Here is a 19184-nt window from a genome sequence, read left to right on the forward strand (position 1 = left end):
TAACATCGATATCTTACTAGGCTAGTTTTCCGTATGTGGTAATTTTAACATTTGAGATAAAAAGTCTTAGTTGAAATGATATGTGACAAGTTCTTCTTGATTTATCTCCATTAGAAAACTGAAGTATAGACTATCTGTGCGTTTTCATCAGCAGCGCCACTTCCAAAGTCACACAGGGAGATATAAAATCAGTCGATTCCTGTCTGTACAGGTAAACCTTTGTTCCCCATGTCGTGGCTGATATAATTAATGGCTGACATGATAATTTTTAATGTGAGCCGTGTGTGTCAGTTGAGAATCTCTGCATCTCTTACAGCAACAACACCGTTGTTTCACATATGTATACAGATATATAATCAGTTTGCCCACCATAACACACAGGTGTGACAAATATTGAAGATCCTTTGAACCAGAATGTAATATATGGTCGACTAAACACACATGACAATGTCGAGAGGTAGTCATATACTTGTTGCAGTAAATAGAAAATAAGGCCAAGAATTTGATTTTTTTGAGAATCTAATGTGTTGATTCCTTCATTCAACTTTAATAAAAATAAAATAACTTTTTATCAGCAATAATTTGGCTCTAACCTTCAAACAATGCATTCAAGTTACATTTTAATTAAAGGATCGATATGAATGCATTAACTAGTCTACCCTGATATTTGTTCTACCATGAACGAGGGTTACATATAATATATGCTCTATAAACAACTTATGGTTTATTTTTGCTTCTCTGAAAACAGATGATTGCACTCATCGCTACCATCTACTTGAATTTGAGGCCCATTAAAACTCCATGAGCTTCATTTATCTATAAGAAAGGTAAAAGTTTCCGCCGAATCTACTAATTGTGACCAGGTTAAATGGATTAGAATTTTATTTCTTAATTGCAATTGGATTGTTTTGTGTTTCCATATAGACCATATCCACTATATGATGAATCGAGTGTTACAATGTATAACTGAACAATGTTGTTGGTTAACTGACAATACCATCAAGAATGAAAAAATAATAATGAAATATGTACAAAAGATAATGATGCTGCAATATGTCTTGAATTAAGTTGACAATCTCCTTTCTTCTGAGTATTAAGGTGTCATTGAATGAAATATTATGAATGATAAAAAATCAAAAAACAATATAGTTTGTTATTAAATTATGTAGAGAGCTTAGGGTTTTTTGGATAATATATGCAAATCCCTTGAATGGGAATCAAACAGTTTTTTAATTATCATTTTTACTGTTTTTTAGGGTATTCATGATTTGATTTGTCTGTCCTGAAGATGGTCTCCATAACGCAAGTCTAGAGACCGAAACGTCGACTGCGCTTATCCCACTGCTTTTAATGATATAACTTGTAAATAAGTGGATAAGCTACAACAATTGCTGCAAATAGGCTGTTTTATTGATATTTTTCCTATTGTAGCTTTTGCAACAAATGGTATACCCATGTATATTTTATTTCTGTTTTGTGAATAATTAAAACAAACAGAACTTTTCCATACACCCTGCTATTGCTCTCTTTTTATTACCATTTGGTATTAGCTCTATTTGTTTAAAAACTTTGTCTGACACAAATTGTGCATCAGTGGTGTCAAATGCTTAGGACCACAAAATAATATATAATTTTGAATACTTTACAGTTTAACAAAACCCTTGACGGCACAATTACCCTTTCATGGACTGAATCGCGGCCTTTAGCGCCCCGATCTTTGGTTCGACACTCTTCGCTTTTACGCCCCACAGGGGCGTCGACACCAGATTTCTTTGTCGACTCCGATGGGTTCGAGGCTTTCGACCAGAGGACTGTTTTTAGCATTTTCGGTTTCGCTATGTGCTCGACAACTTTCGGTTTTGTTTTTAGTATTGGAACCGATGGTTCATGTATTGTTTTCTTAGCCGGGCCTTGACGCGGGGCTATAAAACGTTCTTCACGATCTTGGCTAAGGCCTTCCGGCGATGCCTCAACCTGAGCCTTTCGAAGTTCTTGAGTCTCTTTTTCGTGCCCAGTACCCACTGTCGGGTCTGGTTCATCGCTTGAGTCGTCATCAACGGCTCCGATGGGGGATACGTCGTCCCTTACCTCGACGACATTTTCCAAATCGACGGTGTCTTCGTCTTCTTCATAATAGTCGGAGCCATGCTCCGAACCGGGATCCGACTGCTGTTCCGGATCCTCCGCGTCGACAATCTCATCGTCGTCCTCGTCGAATATGTTCACCGGGTCAGGCGCTGGCCTCGACATCGTTTGCCTCGCTGCACATCGGAGTCTAAGCGTCTTCTTCGACCAGAATCGAGCACAGGCTAGACAGTTGTTCTCGTCGTGCTCCGGTGATAAACACTTGTTGCACACCGGGTGAACATCGATGTGCGGGTACTTGGAGTTACAAAGGGAGCATTGTTTGAACGGGCTCCGTTCCATCGACGATCAGGCCTCCGGTGTCGAAAAGGCCACGCGGCTCTTCTCGACGTCCTGCTCAAGAAAACTGGAACAAGAACTCGGCACCGATCGAAACAATACTGACGACCCCGAAGGCCTTTTGGCCTTGTAGAAGTTTCTTAACTTGAGTAAAGAAAAGTACATCCAAACCCAATGGCGGAAAAAAACAATCTGAGGATGGACAGGATGCCCATGCGCACTGTAGTCCGGGGGAGGAGCCACCTATCTCGTGATACTTCGAAGACTCTTCCAGGACAACAATGTGCAATCATCCGGACCCAACACTAGGCGGCGATCTATGCACAGATATGAATTCAGTAGCCCACATGCCTCGAACATAAGTAAATAAATGTGCATACCAGCGAAGGATGGCGGGAAGGAAGAAGGCTCACCTCATTGGAATATATGGCGAAGCACCGCCTGGCCCACTGCTGCATCCTGCATCAGTTCCGTATCCAGGCAATAGTGGCTGGTGAAGGTATGCGGCGACTTCCATGTCGCTGCTCTGCAAATGTCCAGTATTTGCACCCCAGCGAACTGTGCAGCCGATGTGGACACAGCTCTTGTAGAATGAGCTCGTACTTTGTAGTGCAATGGACGTCCTGCTTTGTCGTGGCAAAAGGCAATTGCCGAAGATATCCATCTTGAAATACTTTGTTTGGAAAGCGGCATGCCTTTCCTTGGTCTACTAAAAGCGATGAATAGCTGATTTGTTTTCCTTAACTCTTTTTTCTTGTCAAGGTAAAATTTAAGACACCTTTTCAGGTCCAGAGAGTGCAGAGTTCTTTCAGCTGCAGTGCTGGGATTTGGGAAGAATGATCGGAGAACTACAGGCTCATTTAAATGGAAGTCCGACGGGACCTTAGGAATAAACAGAGGATTAGTTCTTAAAACCACTCTGTCTTCCTTAAACTGCATGAAGGGATCCTGTATGGAAAGAGCCTGAAGTTCACTGACCCTTCTTGCTGAGGTCAGTGCCAGTAGGAGGGCTGTTTTCCAGGATATGTATTTGACATATGCCCTATTAATGGGTTCGAAAGGGTATTTCATCAATTGGTTGAGAATCACATTGAGATGCCATGTTGGTGGAACCCTCCGTGGTCGAGGAAAGGATCTGTAGAGTCCTTTAAGGAACTGTTTTATTAACCCGTGCGACCAGAGAGAGGGCCCTTTTGAAGTTCTTGTATACCGTGAGATCGCCGCCAAATGGACTCTAATGGAGGCGTGCGCAAGGCCCGACTGTGCCAGGTGTAGCAGGTATGGTAGTAGTTGCTCCGGAGTAGCCTGAAAGGAATGTAGACCTTTGTCCCTGCACCAGATGCAAAAGCGTTTCCACTTTAAGGAATATGTTTTGTTTGTGCTCTCCGCTCTTGCCTTCGCGAGGACATCTGTGCACTCTTGCGGGATGTCTAGCTGCCAGAACTCTCGGTGCTCAGGAGCCAGGCCGATAACCTGAGTGATTTCAGATTCGGGTGCTGTACTTGGCCGTTGGACATCGTGAGCAGGCATAGAAATTGACGAAGACGGATTGGTGGCTGAATTGAGAGGCGATGGAGGTCCGTGAACCAATGCTGCCTCGGCCAGAACGGGGCAACCAGAATCAGAGTGCAGTGCTCTGTCTTCATCTTCCTGAGGACTCTTGGTAGCAATGGGAATGGTGGAAAGGCGTACACAAACACGTTGGGCCAAGCGATGGAAAATGCATTTCAAAGGGACCTTAACTGGGGATGCCAACTTGCGAAGTTGCGGCATTTGGCGTTCTCCCTGGTGGCAAAAAGGTCGATCTGCGGTGTCCCCCATTCCGAAAAGATGTGATCTAGCACCTCTTGGTCGAGCTCCCATTCGTGGGGCATAGATCTCCGTCTGCTTAGAGCATCTGCTATGACGTTGTCCTTGCCTGGGACATACTCCGCTTGTAACGTGATAGTGTGTAACGCAAGCCAGTTCCAAATTTTTTGCGATTCGCGAGATAGTGTGAGCGATCGCGTTCCTCCCTGCTTGTTCAAGTAGTGCATCGTCGTAGTGTTGTCTGTCCTGACGAGCACTGGGGAGCTTCTGATGCGCGGTAGGAACGCCTGCAGAGCTAGGAAAACTGCCCTCAGCTCTAGGAGATTGATATGTAGATGAGTTTCCTGGTACGTCTACTAGCCGCTGATCTGCAACTCCTGGAGGACAGCTTCCCTTCCCTCTAGAGAGGCATTCGTTGTTACCACATGTGGGGCTGCAGGAAGCAGGAATGGTAGCCCTTGTGAGAGGTTCTTGAGCGACCTCCACCAGAGTAAGGCCTTGTTCATTTGCTGAGTTATCACAATACGATCCTCGAAAGAACCTGTGCTTTGAGTCCATTGCCTGGTCAAGGCCTCCTGCAGTGGGCGCATTCTGAGCCTACAGTGGGGAATAAGCAAGATACACGAGGACATCATCCCAAGGAGGGACTTGAAAGTACGGACCAGCAAAGTCTGCTTCAAGGCTACTGAGGTGGCCAGAGTGATAAGCTTGTGCTTCCTCTCCTGAGATGGGAAAGCTTTTGAACATTCCGTATCCAGTGTCGCCCCGAGAAAGGTAAGAACTCGGGAGGGTTGTAGAGGAGACTTCTCGTAATTGAGCGTCAGGCCCAGGTGCTAGAAAAGATTGAGACAGGCGCTGGAGGACTTGGCTGCACCTGCCATAGATGGTGCTTTCACCAGCCAGTCTTCCAGGTATGGGAAGACCTGGTGTCCCTGCTGTCGTAGGAAAGCCGCCACTGGAGAGAGGCACTTGGTGAAAATCCGAGGTGCCGACTTGAGGCCAAATGGGAGGACACAGAATTGATAATGTTGACCCGCCACTGCGAATCTGAGGAATTTCCTGAGGTTTTTGTGAATAGGGATGTGGTAATACGCGTCTTGCAGATCTAAAGACGTCATAAAGGCCCCTTCCTCCAGTGAGCCCAAAATCTCTTGGATCGTAACCATGCGGAACGATTGACTCTTCAAGAATGCGTTGAGTGCCCTGAGATCTAAGATGGGCCTCCATTTCTTCCCTTTCTTTTGTATCAGAAAGAAGCGGGAATAAAATCCCTGGCCTCTGTGAGCTGATGGTACTCGCTCTATTGCTCCTTTCTTCAACATAGAAGAGACCTCTTGAAGGAGTAATCGTAAATTCCTGTTTTGCATTTTGCGAGGAGGAGTTGTCGGGGGAATTGATTTGAATTTCAACGAATGTCCGAATTGGATCAATTGGAGCACCCACCAATCTGTTGTAATTGATCTCCAATTGTTGAGGAAGTGTGTTAGTTTTCCTCCAAGTTTGAAAAAATGAGGTTGTGGACGGACTGGCTGCTGGAAAAAGTCATTGACGTCCGCCAGTGGTTTTCCTTTGGTTCTTTCCCCTGTAGTTGGACCTTCCATACAAGGTTTAGCGACCCTGTTGCTGTTGTCGCTGTTGGTATTGCGACCGGTCCTGATTATAGGAGTATGTGGCTTTGTTTTGGTAAGATCCTTTGTAAGAGGACTGACCTCTACCTCTGCTCCCTCCAAAGGACTGGTTCCTAAATTGTAATGTGCCAAGCGCCTTTGCCGTGTCAGTATCTTTCTTGATCGTTTGTAGGGCCTCGTCAATGTTTTCCCCAAAGAGGTGATGGCCGTCGTAAGGCATGTCCAGTACCTTAAGTTGGACCTCTTGGCAGAAAGAAGTAGCTTTAAGCCACCCCTGCCTTCGCAAGACGGCAGCTCCTGCCAGCTGTCTGAAGCCGGACATTGCAACATCCAGCGCACAATCAATAAGTTCTGATGCTGATGTTTGTCCCTCTTTAAGGAGTGATTGAACCTCCTCTTTTACGGCATCTGGTAGCTCCGCAAGATACGGAGCAATATCCTCCCACAATTGCCTGTTGTAGCGGCCCAGTAGCGCAATGGAATTAGCTACTTTCACAGTCATGACCGACGTGGTGGAAAAGCGTTTGCCAATACTGTCTAGTTTCCTGCCCTCTTTGTCCGGTGGAGCTGACAATGGAGATGACGGATTCCTAGAATGTTTCTGTGCCGCCTGGGTAACCACAGAATCTGGCTTGGGATGACCAGTAAGGCAGACTGGCGCTGTTGATGGTGCCTTATACTTTTTGTCCAGCCGCGGTACTACTGCTGAGACTGAGGCTGGTGTCTGCATCAGCTGCTTTCCTTGCTCCCATATGTGGTCAATGATAGGAATTGACCTGGTTGTTTTCCTAACCGGGTCTTTAAAATCATACAGGAAACAGTCTGTTTCTTGAGATTCTATCGTCATATGGAATCTTTTGGCCACTCTCTCCACTAATTTATGAAATCCGCCAATGTCCACTGGCGGTGAGTCCGAGGTAGCAGGCTCAGGTGTGGCTGGAGAAGGAGCGATGTAGTCCTCATCGTCTCTATGGTCAGACTGGCCATCTCGGACCTCCCCCTCCTCCTGTTATTCAAATTCCTCCTCAGAAGACAGGATATCCTGCACTGGCTCTCTTTCCTGGCGGATCACTAATGGTGATGGCCTAGGCCGTGAAGATGGCATCAGTGCAGATGTAGCTGGATCTGTCCCCACTGACGGAGCAGAGGTGGATTCAGGAAATCGCTGTTTGTAGTCTTGAATCAAGAATTGCAAATCAGAAACTATAGACACTGGAAGGCATACCATTGGCGTGACTTGCGTTTGGACTTGTGAATGCACAGTCTCTTCTGCAAATTCCATTCCATCCCCCTCATCATCAGTGCTTTGGCACTTCACTATTAGGTGTGATGGACTGGTTGCCTGATCGTCTAGATCCTCGTCTGAGCCTTCATCCTGCAGTAGGCGAGATGGGGGCAATCTTTGCACCCTACTTGGCGACGTTAGGTCTGGTGTTATTGGCACGTTTGTGCCCTAATTTCCCTGAGGGGTTTGATGCAAGCCGTCTGCTGGTGTTAATGTCCCAGTCTTCGATGGTGGGATCGTAGACGGTTGAAATGCAGCCGACGATGGAGAAATCAGCTCCGATTGCTTCCATAGTGTGGTCGATGATGTCGTTGACAGTGTCGTCGTCGACTGAATATCCATTGTCGTCGACGGTACCCTCGTCGACGGTACCTTCGTCGACGGTACCTTCGTCGGCGGTACCTTCGCCGACGGTGCACTCGTCGACGGTGCACTCGTCGACGGTGTTTTCGTCGTCGTTGATGTCTTTGTCGACGGCACGCTCGTCGACGAGAGGGTCCTCGTCGACGGCGCAGGCCTTTAACGGCTTTGGCTTCGTTGTCGTCGACATCGTCGACGAAATCCTTATCGTCGTCGATGGCTTTTTAATGTGGATAATCGACACCACAGGCTACCCGCCGTCGACGATGGAGTAGTCGGCGTCGTCGATGAGAAGGCTGACGACGCCGTCATCGTCGACTCCATCGTCGACGTCAAAACATAGACTGGAGACACAGTCTGCCTTTGCGCTGAAGAAAGCGTCGACGAATTCGCCGTCGACGACGGCGCAGGCTTCCTGAAGGCAGGATCCTCCTTGTCAGACGTTGTGGATTTTGCCTCAGAAGACTTTTTGGCAGTCTTTTTAGGAGGAACGTCTGTAGGGCTAGGGGAAGCAACCCTTGGCCTCTTCAAGAATAATTTAGAGGAAATAGAAGCTATCTCACCGTCCTTTGAAGACTCCAGGTTGTCTCTGATTTTCAGCCTGTTTAGCCAGAGTAGCAGTCGTCCTTCTCTGTCTTTAAGAGTTTTTGTAGAGAATGTTCTACAAACTCTACATTCTTTAGGTGTATAGTCCGGATAAAGACAGTATAAGCAGGTTTCATGCTTATCATCGGTATGGAGCCCCTTCTTACCACAAGAAGAGCAAGCTCTGAAGAGACCCTTCTTCTATTGATCAGCCATGGTAGAACTATGAAGAAATATCCAATTTCTGTGAAGAAAAGAGTTGAAACAAGGAAACCTGAGGAGAACTCAGGTGGAGACTCCCTAGCACAACGTGCGGTAGAAAATCTGAGAGACTGAGGCTCCTGACAGGAAGGTTCTAGAGGGAAGTGGTAGCTGATTGGCTACCTTCTGAAGTTTAGTCCTTTTTACAAAAGGACATAGATAGGCTGCTAAGGTGAGACCCTTAGGCCTATGTTTCTCTATATATATGTCTATAGGACATTACTTTTCTATGTACCGGAGACTCCCGTCTCGACGACGGGGAATGATTCAGGCATGTGAATCTATGAAAGACACCCATAATACTGGATAAATCATGCTCCTACCTTTGTACTTCACTGTGCAGACAGGCAAGTAGAGGTACATTGCGAGGGGTTGATAGCCTTTCTTTAGAGGGGGACTAATTCTAACAACTATAGACTGAGTGCCTTTGAGAAGGACTGAAAACTTAACAAAAGCCTAAGTTTCAAACAAATGGTGTTTTAAAAAAACTGTGAAGTACTCCTGCACCGCTAAAACTACGTAATTGGAAAACGCACGCATTCTCACTGCTCCTACGTTTGTACTTCTCTTTACAGGCAGACAGACAATTTCGAACGAGACATCGCATTAGTTTGCAATGGCTTCAAGCACGCCATTCAACAAAAAAAACGCGCACGCGCAACAGCAAGGCGTGTCATTTACCATGTCCGTCACTCTGTTGCTCTTCTCTCTTGCTTAAAGCAAGCCACACAGAAAAAAAAGTGCCCGTAATTGGTAACACGCATGCACTCGCACAACAGCAAGGCGTGACATTTCTATGAACATGTCCATTGCTCTGTTGCTACTCCCACGGCCTATTAGTGTCTGTTAGGAGCTCCATGCGCGTAATAGACACCAATAGGCCATGGGAGGAGCAATGCGCGCGACACAAGCCAATAGTGGGAAGTCTTTTGTTATCGGAAGAACGCCAAGACCAATGACGTTACACCAAACAAAAAAGCACACGCAAGACACGCATGAGCTTCCAAAGGGACTACTGAAACCCCGTTTTTCGATTACAAAATGCCTTGCGCTGCGCGAAGCACTGCTACGCAGTGCAACGCTAGGCGCAAGACGTAAAAATACGGGACTCTGATCAGTTTGAGCCGGTGGTTTCTGGTGCTTAATGGGTAACACTGCCACATGGTGGTGCTGTTTGTCTAATTTAGCTATGAGCTATGAGCACAACAGTGCGGTTTTATTCAGCCTGCATTAAAATGACTAATACTTGCCGCCCACTCCATTCTTTAAGTTTTGGGGGGCTGGAATAACCTGAATTGCCACATTTGTAGGAGTGTGATGGTTAGTAGTTCTGTTGATACTGACTGTCATTGTGAGTTCTGGAGGGGCAATAAATGGTGCAAGCTGCAGCATCCTCCGGATGAGGGCCCTGGCACTTATTTCGTTTTTTTACAAATTAAGCACTGTCTCTGATTCCTTGAGGGAGATGTAACTCCTGTTGTCCATTTTGATACTGAGAGACGCAGTCCCCATGAACTGAACTTCTAACAAAAAGAATAAAAACATATAAGGGGTAGGGTAGGGACACCTTGACCGTGGCATTAGTGGGGGTGGGTTGGACCCATATGTCGTGAGTGACATCATCAATGATGTCATTTAATATGCCATGTGTGATGGAATATGTGAGCTCATAAGCAGTGCAAGATATAGCTAGTTCAGTAAATTATAACTGGTGAATTCATTGTTTTTGATGTTTAAACGTTAGTGTTGTATCTTATTTCAAAAACTAACTATAATATCTCTTTAAGAGTTGTTTTTTTCAGTGAATTAGGGTTTTTTTTAACATAAGGGAAGATTTTATTACCATGCCTAACTATAAAACCACTTTAACCTTTGTTTTTTCAGTGAATACACAGACACGCACGTACACACATTTGCGTTAAATATCTGACTTTGCATGCATGTATATAAATCTATATATTTATACTTAGCTAGAGCTATGTAAACACATCCATATTAAGTCAGATGCTAACATTTTAAGCAAACAACACTGCTTTGCAATGAGAGATAGCTAGACAAATAATGTAAAGGCAGCTGTGGTGGTGGGGCACAAGGGGGGGTAAGATAAATAGAGCTGGGCCATCTGGCCCTCTCTAGAGATGCCAGTGTGTGTGTGCGTGGCCACTGGCACTGTGTATATTTTTGTGTGTGTTGGAGGGGGGGCGGTTTGGGGATGTTTTGCGGCATATGTCTATTCACCTAGACATGGAAGCACTTGCTCTATGACTTCACACTTTTACCTACCAAGCAAGTATAAACAGCATACAGTTGCTTCAAATGCTTTAAGCACAGGGCACCTTGGCACATGCATTTACTCTACTGCTAAACAGTGTACTCCCAGTTTCGGTCCGTGATATATTAAAATACAACTGAGAATTAGAACAGAACATTTTCAACTACAATAATTTCTTACGAAAAGGTCACAATCGTTGGGTAGACTAAGTGGAAAACATACCTGCCGAATTTCTTGAATGTCTCTTTCTATCATACAGCTGGTGAGATGGGTGATAATGCTTCGAGGGTCAATTTCATGTTTGACTCTTGGTTGAATGGTACGCAAAAGGGTCCTAAATGCTTCTAAACTTTCAATTTTCTCAAAATTCCACTCTTCGATTGCTTGAGAAAGGCCTGTGTAACCTGAAACAACAATAATTAAACAATGATGCTTCTGTCTTAATCAGCTACCTTTCCACTTTGTCCCTGATTCACAAGCCCAATAATTTCGGACTCCACATCTGTAACACAATGCCAAGACTTTTTCAACACATATGGGACTGTGGGTAATTGTCATCAAGTTTTATTCACGGGGTCATGGTAACGAGACTGTCCACGTGCACGTTTAACTTTTAGAGGACAGGCTATTGGGTATATTGCTTAACCTTTGTCAACTCCCCATCAATAGACAGTCTCAGCTTTTCGCGATGAGAATAACAAATATGGGCGAAATACCTGCATGAACTACTGCAAACACTTCCCACTAGCAAATATTCGAAGGCAGTCATAGGTGGTTTTGAGGGCCCAAGACTGATTTCATACAACTGGCCTAATGACTAGAGTGGCGTAGTGGGTGAAATGAAAAATTATGAACTGGAAAGTGTACCAAGTATTCAATATGTGGCTAAGATTAATGCAAAAACTGTTTTCGGTTGCTGTCACTGCCCTATGGGCCCAATTATGAGCTTAATGGCGTGGCGGCGGGACTGTCCTGCTGCCGCACCGCCAAACCGGTGTGAGGACCGCCCGCCCTATAATAACTTTTTTAGTCATTGGCTGGCATTTCCTTTGCCGTTTCCAAGGCGGTGCCTATAAAATAAGCACATTTAATCAAAAGTGGATAGGACACTTGTGACCACTTGTACCAAGAGATATGTATTGAAATAGGGTTTTTCAATACATATCTCTTGGTACAAGTGGTCACAAGTGTCCTATCCACTTTTGATTAAATTTGCCTAGTCCTGGGGAACTGATAGGACAGCTATTCCTCTTCCCTCATTTTGATAAAACTTTTAAAATAAGCACCTCATAGGGAACGTCAAAGGAAGTTCCAGCATAACATGGACTTTTCAAAGTCCATGCCATGCTGGAGATTCTGTGCATGCACACAGGGGGCGCATGTTGTGCCCCACTGTTTGCATCACGGGAAAAAAAAAACAAGAAATCAGTGGCGGTGATGAAAGTCGTAATATGCTTGGCGGGACTGTGACGGTCTGACAAGCATATAGATGCCCCTAGGCCACCGTGCCACCGCAAGGTAACGGCGGTTCCCTGGGGGAGACAGTGGTACCATGGCGGCACAACCACTAGGGTCATAATGTGGTGCTTCCTCGGACCGCCAGACTCGTAATCGGGCCCTAAGTGTGCAGAGTATGCCGAGATGGAGGCCCCCTGTTCACTATGTAGTCGGACTCAAGCTATACCTCAAGGGCACGGCCTAAGCAGTTTCAAACCGATTTGGGGTTGCATGTCTTCCTGTCTGGCAGAGACATGGCTGACAGTTAGGGCTGGACTGTCCCTATTGGAGGATAACCAAGACAGATTTGCATATGGTTGGTCTCCGTCTAGAGTGACATAGTTGGTGAAAATTATGCCCTGGGATGTGGCCCCCATGCATTGCCAGTGGCTGAGATTCATTCAAGCATTCTTTCCGTCACCTTGTTGTTTGCTGCACTGAGTTAAACATGGCATGCAGTGATCTGCAGTTCACAAGTTGAATCCCAGCAAGGCCAACTCACCCTTTTACTCTTCTGAGGTTGTAGAATGAGTAGTACTAAACTGAGTAACAGTTATACCTGTTGATTCATAATACTTCTAAACAGCAAAAGTACTGCATAGTGAGTACACTATATAAAAATAGTTAGTAAAAATGCCCCTTGCTTGCCATCGAGCATGCCCTGTAATATCTGGACAGAGTTACGTGGTCCCCCAAAGCCCGGAACCTGTCCCTGCTCACATGTTTCGACATGGCTTGCTCAACAGCACTTCCAAACCCCTGGTGTGTGATGAAGAGCTGAAGAAGACCTGCTTTAGTGACTACCGGTTCTCGTGACAGCCTTCACATTAGCAAATACCAAGGACACTAAAACTTTTTGCATACCTCACATTGTTTTTAACACATAGCATTCAGATTCTACTCAGATCTGGATATACATATTTTAAAGTGTAGAGCGAACGCTTCTATGTTAAACTACTGAACCTGTAAGAGAATCCAAGTCTGTTAGTCCTAAAAGAAGTGACTGGAAAATTTATTTATTTGTGCCATTCATCTATCACCTCTGTCTGATATTTTAACCTTGCAGCACCAAAAAGTAGGCTTTATTATTTGTCCTTGCTAGCCCTTGAGAATCAATCCTACCAAGAACTGTCAAAGTCAATAAATCTGCCTTAAAAGCACAAATCTTGCAGGCTGAGGGCCCCAATCACCCTCGGCACCCGGTAAGTTTGAGATGAGAAAAGGAGAAGCGGAATGAGGTGGGCGGTCATTTGGCTGCAAGACACATCACTGTGCAGGGTGGGTAGGGAAACAACTTTTCCCTGTGTCGCTGCAGAGAGAGGATTCAGTCCTCTGTGGCTCCATTTCACATGGATGTAGAGAAGGCGTTGGTTGTCCTGAGGGTGGTGGGCAGCTGTCCACATCCAATGTCGGAACCCTCTGCTGCCGATATTGAAGCAAGCACAGACATATCCAATTTTCATCAAACAAAGTTCAAACTTAATTACACGTACCACAGAGGATGGAAACCAAGGAGGAATGACCCTCACAGGGTTACACCCCCAAACAGCAGCATCCCTTAACCCAGATGCTAAGCCAATAAGACCAAAGGAAGCCCTTCCTAAGCAAGACAAAACAGACTTATACACAGTACATGGAAAAACAACCAGCATAACCAGTCGTGGCCCTTCGCTTCCTAACACCAGTTCTAAGTCATATAGCCACGCCGGCCGGCCTGAGCAACAGGAACCAATGTCCCAAGTTGAGAAGCCTCCCCAGGGGAGCACTGGGCAGGAAACTGGGCTAAAAATCACCATCTACCGGGCGGTCAACGAAGTAATGGGGGAAGAGAAGACCGGTACATCACAGACAGAGGCACTCGCAACAGAGGGAAATCATGCAAGGACATTACCGGACCAGCTGAACCAACTCCCTCTCCCTAGGCAAGCCCAGATCCAGCAGGGAATAACACCTGCCACAGTTGGATACAATGAACCAGTAAAGAGAAAGCTTCGCATTCCCCAGGAAATGGCACTTCTGCCAGAGGAAAATCAAGCCAGGATAGTCCCCGACCAAACCCCACAGCCTGCTCCCATCGGGCAAGCTCAGACACCTCCGGGAATCACAATCCCGGCAATAACCATGAAGAGTGCCCCCAACGATCTTTGTGCAGCAGTGCAACAAGAGCAGAAAATGTTTAATCACCATGCTCAACAAAACATTGTCCCCTACCAAACAGGCACTCGGGAAAGCACAGTTCATCCGTCAAACGATCAGATGCCGCATAAGAGCTACATACTGCTCAAACCTGAATACATCACGAAAGGTCGCCAAGATGTGCTGAATCGTGGGAATATACTAAAACTACTTCGGGCAATTCCCACCTTGAACGATCTAAATACTTTAGACCTGCTTTCAATTGAGTTCCTCCCCGCCGATTATCCAGGAAAACCGGAAATAACAAGAGCACTATGGAAATCAGCGGTAATAGCACAAAGAATATTAAATCACCACACCACCTTTAAGGATTGGGGCATTCAAATCAGCCCCTACCATCCTCCAGCTTACCCGGCACCGCTAATAACCAATAGCACAAGCCAAGTACAACAAAAAAGTTTCCGGCCTTCCACCTCGATTCTAAAAGGGGCCCTTGGCCACTCGGAGCCAAGAAGGGCTGATAATCGAGGTAAACAATTCTCGCCGTTAAGGGCGGAACTTTCAAGCAGATGGAATTCTAGCCTTTTAGACCAATGTGTCAGAACAATAACTCTCACGCCAGTGCCACAATGACATACTAACTACGTAACTCAGGACAAAGTATTGTCGAAAGCAGCAACAATTCGCCTTTGCTCGTGGAACGTAAATGGTTTGGCAGCAAAAACTGAGGACTCCGATTTCCTCCAATACCTGAACAATTTCGATATCATTATGCTACAGGAAACATGGCTTATAGAACCAATGCAAATTCAAGGTTTCCGCTGTTTCGCGCGCCCCGCCACTAAGGGGAGTAAAATGGGCCACGCCTCAGGGGGGCTGGCGACATATATCTCAATATCATCTATACTAACAGCGAAACTAACGGGGCCGGAGAATGATGTAGCATTACCAGTTAAACTCACCCTCCCATGGGCAGAGGCAAAGTCTGAAGTAATTCTGTTCAATGTCTACATCCACCCGAAACGAACATCAACTGACACAGTAAAACTAATAGAACTAATATCCTCACATGCAGACTGCTCAGAAGTCTCAAATTTCATTTTATCAGGAGACATGAATTTATTCTTAATGGGATCATCCGAATCAAAGGAAGTCTCTCTCCAATCACTACACTACAATTTACCTGAGCAAAGCACCTTTCCCCACGGGAGGCCAAACAAGACAAATCGCCACTTTCTGGAAGACCTGGAACACTTAAACCTGAGGGCCCTTAATGGAAGAACAGATAATGATACTCCTCCAGCAGCAAGCTACCTCACTGAGCGATCAAGCTCGCTTATAGACTATACGTTTGTTAGCCTTCCACTGTGGCAACATGTAACAGGCTTCAAAATGGGCGATATAGGAGACAGTGATCACCGCCCCCAGGAGGCCTCCCTAGTGGGCACAGCTACGAACAAAATTCTCCCCGCTCTACAATTAGGCTCAAGTTACACAACCAATTACAAGAGGATTAAGTTCTCGACAGAATCAATAAAGACCTTGACAGAAACAGCAATCAATCTGAAATTGGCTCAAACACCTGGCGAAAACCAGATAAATTCCTGGGAACGCTTTACAAGCAACCTCAGCTCTCTAAAGGCAACAGCTACAACACAAAGGATCTCACATGGGCAGTCACAACCGATCAATCTATCCATGAGCCAAAGAAAACAATTAAAAGGACTCAAAAAATCATTAAACGGCTCGCTAAGATCTTTACACCACGACCCATGTAACATTACACTCATTTCCAATGTGCGGGAACAGAGAACCAAACTAAAGAGGCTGAAATGGAATATTAACAACAACAATGAACAGGACCTCTGGGTAAAACTCTTGCACAACATCAAGCACAACGCCAGTGATAGATTCTGGAAAACAGTAAACAAGATAACAAACCCGAACCGTGTGGGCCCCACCTCCTATATATTAGAAGAAACATGGGCAACCTATTTAAAATCTCACTTCAGTGCCCAAAGCTTCACTGCCTCAACGCCGGGGAAGATCAAAATAGCGGAGCACATAGTTGACACCATCGATTGTAGTAGGGAAAGTGCTAGCTTCCCCCCCGCAAACTCTACAGCTGGTTCATGTGTAAAGGCAACCAGCATACCCGCTGGAGTTAAACAACACAGCAAAAAAAGTACACCCGTCAATGAACAGCACTTAATTAAAAAACAGATCAAGAAGGGAAAAAAGGATGGAGCTCCAGGGCCGAATGGTATTCCACCAGCAGTGTTCAAAGAAAAACCAGAGGATTGGGCAAAAATACTGCACTCACTATTTCTTGAAGTACGACATCTGAGCATAATTCCAGACTCTTGGAAAGGGTCGATAATTGTGCCAATCCATAAAACGGGCAGCAAGAAACAACCAGCCAATTACCGATTAGTAGCCCTGATCGACAATGAAGCTAAATACTTTGCGGGTACACTGCTGGAGGAATTGACAACTTGGGCGGAAAACAAAGAAATAATTCCGCTTAACCAGACAGGATTTCGAAAAAGCACCGGCACAATAACTAACATCATGGCAATGTCAATGCTAATGGACATGGCAAAAACCAAGCACATGCAGCTTCACGCTTGTTTCATTGATTACAGTGCCGCGTTTGATAATGTGGACAGGTCCAAACTATGGGCGAAGCTAGCCAGATGGGGTATTTCCAACAATCTTCTATCACTGATCATGCTCCTACACTCCAACACCTGGGTTCAAGTAAAATTGGGCTCAGGAACGCATCTTTCAAGGAAAATTCAAACAACGAAAGGGTTGAAACAGGGCTGCGTGCTGGCCCCCACGCTATTCAACCTATTCATGGCAGACTTAACCCCGGCACTTAACAACTGCAACTCGCACCCACCCAGGTTAGGGGGCTCCCCAATATCTAATCTACTCTATGCGGACGACGTGGTCCTACTCAGCTACACCGCAGTGGGCCTGCAACACCTCTTGAACTGTCTAGAGGTCTATGCAAAAGAAAATTGTCTCTCAATAAACTTAAACAAAACAAGGTCCATGACAATAAACAAGAAACGAAAAAAGCCCTATCAGTGGCGCCTGGGTAATAAACATGTCGAGTCAGCAGAGGCTTACAAATACCTGGGTATATATATAGACAAAGATGGCCTAGCTAACAGCCAGCAACAGGAGATCAAAAGGAAAGGGATGATTCTTGCACTCTCTCTGAAGGGAGTCTCAGCCAAATTACTGGGCCCTACTCTGAATCCACTTTTGATGGTAGCCCGGGCCAAAATATTGCCTTCTATTACTTACGGCACTGAGGCACTGTGTGGGAGAGTCAGCAATCTGCTGGACAAAACAGTTGTTAAAGCATATAGAACATTGTTCAGCCTCCCGACCTACACTTCACCGGCACAAATTCGTCTGGAATTTGGCCTTATAAAGCAAACTTGGGCTAGCTACGGCGCTTTCATTAACTGCTGGCACAAGATTAGGACAGCAAACCCGAACACAGTAAACTACCTCCTCTGGCAAGAGATTCAACAGAGGCCGAAATCACCCGTAGGCCAATATCTTGAGGAGGCTCTGACGATCACAGGCCTGTCCCCCTTATGGGACACACACTGCCTCCATTCGGCGTTCAAAAAAACGGTGTGGAAGACGCTGAAGACACTCTCCTTGCTAGAGGATAAGGCGACCTTCTCGCTCAGAGCGCATGCCTGGATGACCTTGGCCACATATAAGCACTTAGCCCCACAACACTACTTTAATCTGGGATATTCAAAAATACTAAAACAAAAATTTTTAAAGTTCAGACTTGGAGTGTTACCAACCACGCAGCAGCTTCCACCTTGGAAAAGGGAGCAGGCTTTCACTCTCTGTAGTCTGTGCAACAAGGACTCGGGCGACATCATTCATACAATCTGCACCTGCACTGAGCTGTGTCAAGAAAGGAGACAGCTGCTAAAAACTTGCTTTAATCAAAGAGGTATCAGGACAAGGAGACAAGCTGTCCTGGCATGCTTTGATCCCTCATCACCACAACTGAACACTAGGTTAGTTAAATTTCTCGAAGCAGCTCGTTTAAAAATGCCAAACTGATTGTCACTTTGTAGTCCATTGCGCTATGGGGGAAATTTTACTAAGTGATTGGATAAATCTTACAGCGGATTACAACCTCTCACAGGCAGTAAAGACAAAAACATCTGGGACATTTAAATTGTATTGACATTGAAACGTCTTTTGAAGGTCATGTTGCGACGCTCATGAGGGAGCATTCACTTTTAAACATGGAACATTTTAATATGGTTGTATTAATTGTATGCATTGCAATGGTTTTAAGTAACTATGCAAATAAAGTTTTACCTTACCTCTGCTGACGTGGGGAACAGGGCACGCCTGCAACACGCAGCCTCTGCAGAGCTCAGTACCAGTGGCTGTTTGCCTTGTGGACACCAACCCCCCCCCCCCCCTCCCCCACCGAGGTGTGGGGCGGGAGCACAGGGGGAGGATGTGCATCTGATGCCCCTTGGAGTTGGGCAGCAGGAAACTCTTTATATGTGAGTCCTTCTATCGCCACAGGAGAAGGCAGCATACCCAACACAAGGCCGACCAATAAAGAAGTGTCACAGATCAGCGAGAGGCGAATTCAATAAGCGCATTCACCTAGCATGCGGAGAGGAAGAAGCACAGGTGAGCCACGCCTTGTTGTGGTGAGGGGGGGCAGTCAGGGAGGCAGGAAGACATACTATATCACTGGTGGGGAGGACCACATATGCAGAGTGTGCAGCACACCCACAAAAAAAATGTGTTGCAGATAAGTTAGCGATACCAAGGAGAGAACAGTTTCAGGCCGATGCTCTTTATGTTCCTCTCAAGGAGACGTTGCGGGATCAAGGATATAGGGGGACCACAAAGCAGC

The 19184-nt window shown here is 45.7% G+C and overlaps 1 protein-coding gene across 1 annotated transcript in view; it reads right to left on the reverse strand.

Annotated features, from left to right (window-relative positions):
* The window catches only part of RIGI (RNA sensor RIG-I), an 818172-nt gene that overhangs the window by 652137 nt on the left and 146851 nt on the right, over window positions 1-19184 (reverse strand). Inside the window, exon 3 of the mRNA XM_086961483.1 lies at window positions 10847-11028. Within this exon, the coding sequence (XP_086817609.1) occupies window positions 10847-11028 (182 nt within the window). The remainder of the gene's footprint in view (window positions 1-10846; window positions 11029-19184) is intronic.

The sequence above is a fragment of the Lissotriton vulgaris genome, chromosome 3_1, assembly GCF_964263255.1.
Source record: "Lissotriton vulgaris chromosome 3_1, aLisVul1.2, whole genome shotgun sequence".
Classification (NCBI taxonomy): Eukaryota; Metazoa; Chordata; class Amphibia; order Caudata; family Salamandridae; genus Lissotriton; species Lissotriton vulgaris.